We start from the raw sequence: 8,336 nt of genomic DNA, 5'->3' as shown, positions 1-8,336 counted from the left end.
GCTTTGATGGCATGGAAAAAAGTCTGTTGGCCCAAAATAGCAGGAGAATTCAATGTGATTCACATTGAAATATGAAATAAGGCAGCAGTCCTGAAACTCCTGTGGAACCTTTGCACAAAAAAAAGATAAATTGTGGGCTAGAGGGGTCCACATATACTATGGGAAGGGAAAACACATCTGGGAGGTGCAAATGAAGCAAGCATCATGGGTGCTGCTAAAAATTTAAAGGCCAGGATATACCTAGAAAAGGTAGGCATGAAAGACACAAATTTGCTGAAACAGAACCCCTTCTCCATAAAAAAGATGTATCTTCAACTCAGAGGAGATTTCCCAAAAGTACCATGAAGAAGGCTAACTTGCAACAACTATGCTAACCCTAGATAGAGCTTTATATTGAATCTGGCTTTGCAAGGGAAGTAACATACAAAAGATAAGGTGGCAGGATGGGGGGTTAATTTCACTGATGGTCATTGAACTATCTTTCAATTTCACTAAAGTCATATAACTATTCTTTGTCACTTAAAAGTAACTAAACTTTATCATTGTCACTTAAAAGTCATTTTGCCTCGAACCCCTACCATAAATATGACATGCCATTAAATTTTATGATAAAAATCCAAAAATAAATGCCACATAAGCCAATATGGGTCATACCCATTTTAGATCCATTTATCCTTTAATGTGATTTGATCCATAATCCAAATGAGTTTCGATAAAAAAAAATATTAATTTTACATTAGTTTAAAATGATTATCCTATACTATAAAATTTTGCCTTTTCTGTCACAACACATTCATAATTATTCTATACTAAAATAATCTATACTAGAAAATTCTTATCTTGTTTGTATGCCTCATCTGAGTCATTTTATAACTCTATTGAAGCTAAAATTACTACTGCATACAATAGTATTTTAAAATGACTCGGATAGGGCATACAAACAAAATAAGAATTTTCTAGCATAGATTATTTTAGTATAGAATAATTATGAATGACTCAGATGGGGCATACAAACAAAATAAGAATTTTCTAGCATAAATTATCTTAGTATAGAATAATTATGAATGTGTTGTGACAGAAAAGATAAAACTTTATAGTATAAGATAATCATTTTAAACTAATGTGGAATTAATATTTTTTTTATCGAAACTCATTTGGATTATGGATCAAATCACATTAAAGTATAAATGGATCTAAAATGGGTATGACCCATATTAGCTTATGTGGCATTTATTTTTGGATTTTTATCATAAAATTTAATGTCATGTCATATTTATGGTAGGGGTTTGAGACAAAATGACTTTTAAGTGACAATGATAAAGTTTAGTTACTTTTAAGTGACAAAAAATAGTTATATGACTTTAGTGAAATTGAAATATAATTCAATGATCATTAGTGAAATTAACCCAGGATGGGTATGACAATATCAAAGATGTGTTTTATGTGATGAGGGAATTGAAGTCATTCCACATTTAATTTTTGAATATAGGATGGCTAAAGAGATCTGGGGGAGATTACTGAAATAGCAAGGGTTTAATAGATCAGTGCTGAAGTAGAAAGAGGAAATTGAATGGGCAGTCACAACAATGAATGGAAAGAAAGCTATGGCTGAAGTCACAATAGTGGATGAGATCCTTCATTTGATAGTCCAGTATATTTTACGTAAAGCAAATCAAAATGCCAAAAATAGCAAATAGATTGAAAGAACGGACTTTTATCCTTAGGCATTTAAGTAGCATATGTTAGTGAGATAGGTAGTACCTAGCAGTTGGAGCGATATGCTCAACTTGCAGGTGTCTATTTTTTTTGTCATGTGTAGTTCGAAACTTTGTATATAATGTTACTTGGTAATAAAATTCTTTTATTTACCAAAAATAAAATGGCATATGTAGGACCAAAAGTATCAAAAATCATCCTTCCTTAATTAAGTTTTGTATCAAGTCAAACTCGGACATACAAACAAATTGAAACGGAATGAGTAGATGAATTCTTCTCATTGTCTAAGTTTCGATGAATATAGTAACCTAATCAAGATGTGTGAGGGTAGTCTGGAAACCACTGTTATGTATAAAGAAAAGTAGGAATTCTGAACTAGTAGTGCGAGACAAAGTTATTCAACGGTAAAAACCATCCAGAGAAAGGGGACAATATATGTTGTTCCAATAGAAGAAACACTTCCTAGGAAATAATAGTATAATACTCTTGACAAAACCTCAACGTTCTATCTATAAAGTGGCAGTACAACGGTCCATTTGTTCATCATTTCTCCATGCACATAAACATCAGGCAAGTTTATAATTTGGAGACAGAGAATTCATAATGAGTGTTGTTATGTACTATATACTTTGACTTTTTTCATAATATAAAGATAGTTCGACTCAAAAAATGGATTAAATTGGACCTGCAAAATTCAACTTAACATGTACACAACTTTGACCTAATAATGCAAAGCACTAACAAATATTCCTGAGGATATTTATATCATGTTTGAAGAAAATTTCTTAACTAATAGATGTAAATAAAATTAATACAGTCAAATTCCAAAAATTGGGATACAAGTATTATATGTATGTACAAAAATGTTGGTGGGAATATATCAAATTCAATAAAAAATTCTAGCAGTTCTGATATATTGTTACAAAATATGCTATTACTGCCACAAACTAAACTCTACCATATTAACAAAAAATCACTCTGAACGAAAAAGAGCAAAATAAAAAGGGACTCCAAAATATATAGTTTCCTTTAATGAAAAATCCCAACTTGAGCAGTAAAATTTTGAAAATTATAAAAGGCAAGAGCGCACTTTTCCCTTTCAAAATTTCCAAAAAGTTTTGCTTTGAATTTTCTTTGTTCCCAACCAAAAAAAATTCTCCAATTTATTGAACTTTTTCCATTTTCTTTCCTTGCACAATCATAAGAGAAAGATTATTCATCTCATACCTTCCTGAAGAAAACCGGATCGAGTCACCAAATTTCATAACTCGGTTATCAAACCGAGCCGACTCACTTGCTTTCCCAAACGTTAGCAACTTTGGACCCTCTTTTCCAATTTTCAAATTCTCAATTTTCTCACTCAACTCATTAACCAAATTCCATAATAACTCAATTGAAGGCTTTTTCACTGTAAACAAAACACATAATCTCTCTTTACATTCTTCTAATCTCTTCAAAATACAACCCAACTCGACCGATTCACCAAAACTCAGACAATTCAGTCTTTCCTTAAACTCACTGAGTCTTGATAAAAGTTCATTAACTGTCGATAAATAATCATTACCCAATAATCCAATTACCTCATACAACAATTTGTTACCTTCTAAAAGGAGGGAATCAGGTACTTTGCATGTTTCTTCAATCAACTGAACCAAAGAATCAACGTCCCTGATTAAATCTGAGTTCAAAAAAGATGAGATTTTTTCTTCTTGTTTATCTTTCTCGGAACTGCATGAAAAAGAAGAAAGAAAATAACCTAAGATTCTTGAGGTAAAAAGTAAGGTTTCGATATATCTTGCGTAAAATCTGATCCATGCAGAGATTGCCCACGTGGCAGAGGTGGCGCCGTCGCGGAAGGCGGAGAGTTTTAAGTAGTTATGTCCGCCGGTGGCCGGAAAAACGGAGAGCTGGTCTTGTAAAATAAAGGGTCCACGTTTAATTATATGGTGGATAATAAGGAGGCATTTTAGGGCGACGGTGGAGTCTCCGGTGCGGTGGAGACGGTCCATGATGATGACGATAAGGGAAGAAGCGGTGGCGCGTGAGCTGTTACCGAGGGATAAGAGGGCGGAGACATGGTGGTCGTCCGGCGGCGTTGATGGTGTGTGACTGGTGGCGCGTAGGACGGCGAGGTGGAGAGATAGATTACTTGGTTTAGAGATGAAAGCAGCTTTGGATTGTGAAGCTTTGTCTTTAATGGCGCCTATGAGATCTCTTAGTGTTGTTATTTTCTTCCCCATAGAGAGAGAGAAGTGAGAGGGAGAGGAAATAATTGATAAAGGGGAAAGAAAGAGTTTGTTTTTATGGTTTGAATGAATCTTGGTTAAAGTTGTGACTACGTAAGATATTTTTATATTTCATATTTTATATTTTATATGATTTCTATATAAATATACTTTTGTTCACTTTATACTAATAGGAGTAGTTTATATGAAACATTTTAATGGACAAAACGCGAAACGGTCCCTTTTGACAACTCGGTAACACATGGAAGAGACTTTAGTTGAAAAATAAGTACATATAATTGAACCTTGTTTTTTTTTTTTATGTGAGGTTTAATATGAACTAAGTTGAACCTTGATAGTTAAGTTATAAAGCAGTAATTAATGTAACGGGTTAAACGTGAAACAATTAAGGTTCATTGTTTTTTTTCTTCTTGTTAAAAATGGTAAGTTTTCCAATATGATTTTAACCATAATTAGGAGGATATTATCACTGTATAGGATAAAATATGTTTATATTTAATGATCGCATGAGAAAGCGACAGGTGGAGTCGAAAATAGAAAATAGCTGGGTCCGAAGGTAATGATCTCGTTTGTTACCGGAGAGAATGACATTAATAAAGGCGAAATAAATGTGTATCACATGAAGAATATTATATAGCATTAAGTGTATGCTCCGTTACAGAGAATATGACATTCACCGCCTACCGTTACATATTCTTCAATGACCCTCATAATTGTCATTTAAGAGGGGCTTGATCCTATGATCTTGATCTCTAGGTGCAACTATAAATAATGAGCTCTATTATCATTGTAAGAGACACGAATTTTTGATAAGCATACACTAGATTTTGTTCAAAGCTCAATAATATTTTACTTTCTTGTTTATTTATACTGTTCTTACTTCCTCCGGAAGCTCTGTTCCCGGGCTCAAGATCTCTATAGTCTTATCTCGATTCTAATGCTAAGCCTTACACTTTTGTTTAACTCATTTATCATTTTAGGATCAAATCGATTCACTTATCTATAAATCATTGTACTAAATTCAACTGTACTATTTTACGGGATGAACATAACCTTAGTCGCACATGACTTACGTTTAAATGAGCATATCTATCAATATATAATGAATTGAGATTTAAGCTATATATCAAAATAAAGCCCTTGAAGTCTAGTTTCTAACACTTCAAACCGTTTGTCATTTCGATGTTCCTATAAAATGTTATAGGCATTTTACTGAACACTATCTTGTCAGAAAAATGGGCCACGTTTTGAGCGCCCAGGAAGGCGCCAGGCTCGAATCAAAATGCCAAAGTCAGAAGTAAAATGTTTGGGGCATTTTGAATGGCGCTGGGTGCGGACCGTGACGCCAAAGGCATGAAATTGAAATAAAAGGGACGGAGAGAGAGAAAATAGCCTCATTTCTTAAAGATTAAATCTCCTCTCTCATCCTCAAGTCATCCAAGAGTTCTCTTACTACCTAAGGTGAATTTTCAATGCGATTAAAGTTAGAATACTACTTCCAAACATCAATTCTAACAATATTCCATTTCAAAATCACTAGATTCTCAACAAGAACTCAAGAACAAGATCTCTCCACTAACCTAGGATTTTACGATTCAAGGTAAGTTTCGTAACCGCTTTCAACTACGATTGTTAAAGAGGTTTATGGTTGATATTTGCTCCTATAAACTACTACAAGAACTTAGATTAACGATGAACCCTAGGAGGAGAGAAGAATCAAATCTAGGGTTTCTATATTTTGGAAATCTTGGAACTTCTAGTATTGATTCTTAAATTAACTATGTATAGATTTTTTTGATGAGTTGAACTCGTTGGATTGGAGCAAACGAAGGTATTCAAAAGCAAAGAATCAAGGTGAGTAGAGACAATGCTTTTACTAAAATTATCTTCTCATAAAGATCATGCCATAAGTTATTGTTAGACTGTATAGGGTGTTAATGTGGGCTCTGAATGGAACAAGTGGACTCACATTATCCATTAGAATTGTAGAAAAGATCTTAGATGATTATCATGGTTAATAACCCAAGAATAGTCTGTTGTTCCATAAATCATGCCTTATGCATTCATGACTTGCATATGTTTCTTTAATGTATAGACTATAATAAAAATTTCTTTTACATGATTTTATGGAACTGTTTTGACGAGAACTATGAAGATATATCACTGTTTTAAATTTTGTGATGCAAGAATTACTCAGAAGAACATTTTGGGAGTTTACTTAGATCTCTGAGAAGGGTTCATAACCTCTAGTGGTTTATGTTACCCCGAAACTACTCGTGCCAGAGTAGGAGATTAGTGTACCGTTGGTTCGGGCACTATGATAGAAGTGCCCTAGTAAGGCACAAGAACGCGAGCATGCTAGAACCTTGAACTGTGAGGCACCATAGGAATGGGGTCCAGGCGATCGGGCTGGGATCGTCCACTATACTGATCATATGGTGACATTTTCAGAATCAGAATCAGAAAGAATGTCAGAATCGATGGAGCTCCCCAGAAAAGAAAAGAAACGAAAAGGAAAGAAAATGCTACATTTGTTTTTCAATGTATTCAAGATAATAGAATGAATTTCTTTTTGAAATACTATTTCATTTGAAGATTCGAAAAAGTATTTACTTTAAATTATATCGAATTGTGTTGTGATACATTGCATAACAAAAATAGAACAGAATAGAGAAGCCAAGATGGTTCGCTCGGTCAAGTTCAGACACCGAGTGCCGATTACGATTTGGTTAGAAATCGGATAGTGACATATAGTAATTAGATGATTTCTCTTGTCACACTAAAAATTGCTAAGTGGGGGCCTCCAAATGAATAATTTTTTTGGTGTGTTTATCCATAATAAGGTCTTTTCTTTTCTTCTATTTGACATGGAAAAGAGAGATCTTATTTTATAATATCAATAAAGACCATAAAATTTGGAAATTGTCTAATCTTTTATGTTAAAATAAACTCCCAAAACCTCACAGTAATCACTTAGGGCGCCCCTGTAAGTCTAACATGTGTCTATTTCTTATTACAATTGTAAAATTCTTGAGTATGCCAAATGGTGTCCACGTGGGCAGGGTGATGTGACGGCCCATCACGTTAATTTAAATTGTGTGTGAATCTCAATTGGAAGAAAGAAAAAAAGATGAATAGTAAGAATTAAGATTTCCATGAAATGGAATTAATACTTGATCATGGGTACACCTAACAGTGAACAATCAAATAAAGACAATTAATTAAGATAAATGAGATTTTTTTATTGGAAATGTCATTTTCTTATGATGAGTGTTAGATTAAACAATCTACGCAGGTGAATTATGCCCATCTACTTTCTTATATTCCTTTGGTGTTCTCTATATTTGTTTTCCAATAATTGTGTAAGCAAAAAGATAAGAAACTCTGACTTTTCTGCATTTAACTTTCGACAATAACCGTTTAAAAAAGTCATAAAGACTAATCCTTTTGCTCTATCACAAAAAGACAAAACAAAAGAAATGGCTTTCACTTTTCTTCCTTCCGCATATGTTTTAATTACAGTAGTTTTGAAAATGAAAGAGAAGAAAATGCAGGTTTCGTATTATGATCTCAATATTATACACTATGTTATAAATATATTTTATTATAGATGTCCATTTAGTACTCTCTTATAAATAAGTTTCCTGAAAAAACTTATCCATATGGGACTCTGCCGTAAATATGTTTATCTATTTAGTACTCAATTGGAAATAAGCCTCCTGAAAAAGCTTATCCTTTCGGTACTCCATTATGGATAAATATTACCTCCGGTAGAAGATTATTAATATCTGGTACAATAACAACTTACAAGCAGCTTACACATCAGCTTAGAGTAGCAGCTTACAAGTAACTTACACAGCAGCTTGCAGTAGCAGCTTACAAGCAACTTACACAGCAGCTTGCAGCAGCAGCTTACACAACAACTTCCTTTCTTCTATAAATAGAGGAGAATTCAGTTCATTATGTACATCAGTTTGAAGTTGAATAAAAATATATCAATCTCTCTTTATACTTGTCTTCGATTTATTTACCTTACAGTTTTTATTTTATAACATGTTATCAGCACGAGTCTCTAATTTCATCATCACTACCTGACTATGAGGCAACATACTGCTCTTGTGCGTGGTCAAACCGAGTTCATTCAGAGCATTTTGAGGAAACTTACATCCTTGGAGTGGTAAACAACATATTGGTTTTGTTAATTTCCAACTCTGTGAAGAGATGAAATCCTTCTGATGTCATTTCTCAAATATAAGACTTATTAATTTATAATTTTAATTTGATTTCCTTCATGAGCTTGAAAAATTATGCTTATTATCTATGTCCATCACGTGCTAATTCTAAGCAACTAGTGATGTAGGACTTGTAGGTATA

General features: G+C 33.4%; 1 protein-coding gene across 1 annotated transcript; it reads right to left on the bottom strand.

Moving 5' to 3' along the window:
• Positions 1–1,901: 1,901 nt before the first annotated feature.
• LOC107795824 (putative clathrin assembly protein At4g40080) lies at positions 1,902–4,049 on the bottom strand. Its single transcript, XM_016618529.2, has one exon. It carries the CDS (start codon positions 3,954–3,956, stop codon positions 2,880–2,882), a length of 1,077 nt encoding a protein of 358 aa, XP_016474015.1. The 5' UTR covers positions 3,957–4,049; the 3' UTR covers positions 1,902–2,879.
• Between the last annotated feature and the right edge of the window lie 4,287 nt (positions 4,050–8,336).

This window comes from Nicotiana tabacum, chromosome 13 (genome assembly GCF_000715075.1).
Source record: "Nicotiana tabacum cultivar K326 chromosome 13, ASM71507v2, whole genome shotgun sequence".
Classification (NCBI taxonomy): domain Eukaryota; kingdom Viridiplantae; phylum Streptophyta; class Magnoliopsida; order Solanales; family Solanaceae; genus Nicotiana; species Nicotiana tabacum.
The sequence above is the reverse complement of the archived record's forward strand: the minus strand, read 5'-3'. Positions and strand labels throughout refer to the sequence as shown.

Excerpts from the sequence above, each read along its gene's own strand:
- LOC107795824 (XM_016618529.2), bottom strand. The coding sequence starts at position 3,956 with ATGGGGAAGAAAATAACAACACTAAGAGATCTCATAGGCGCCATTAAA.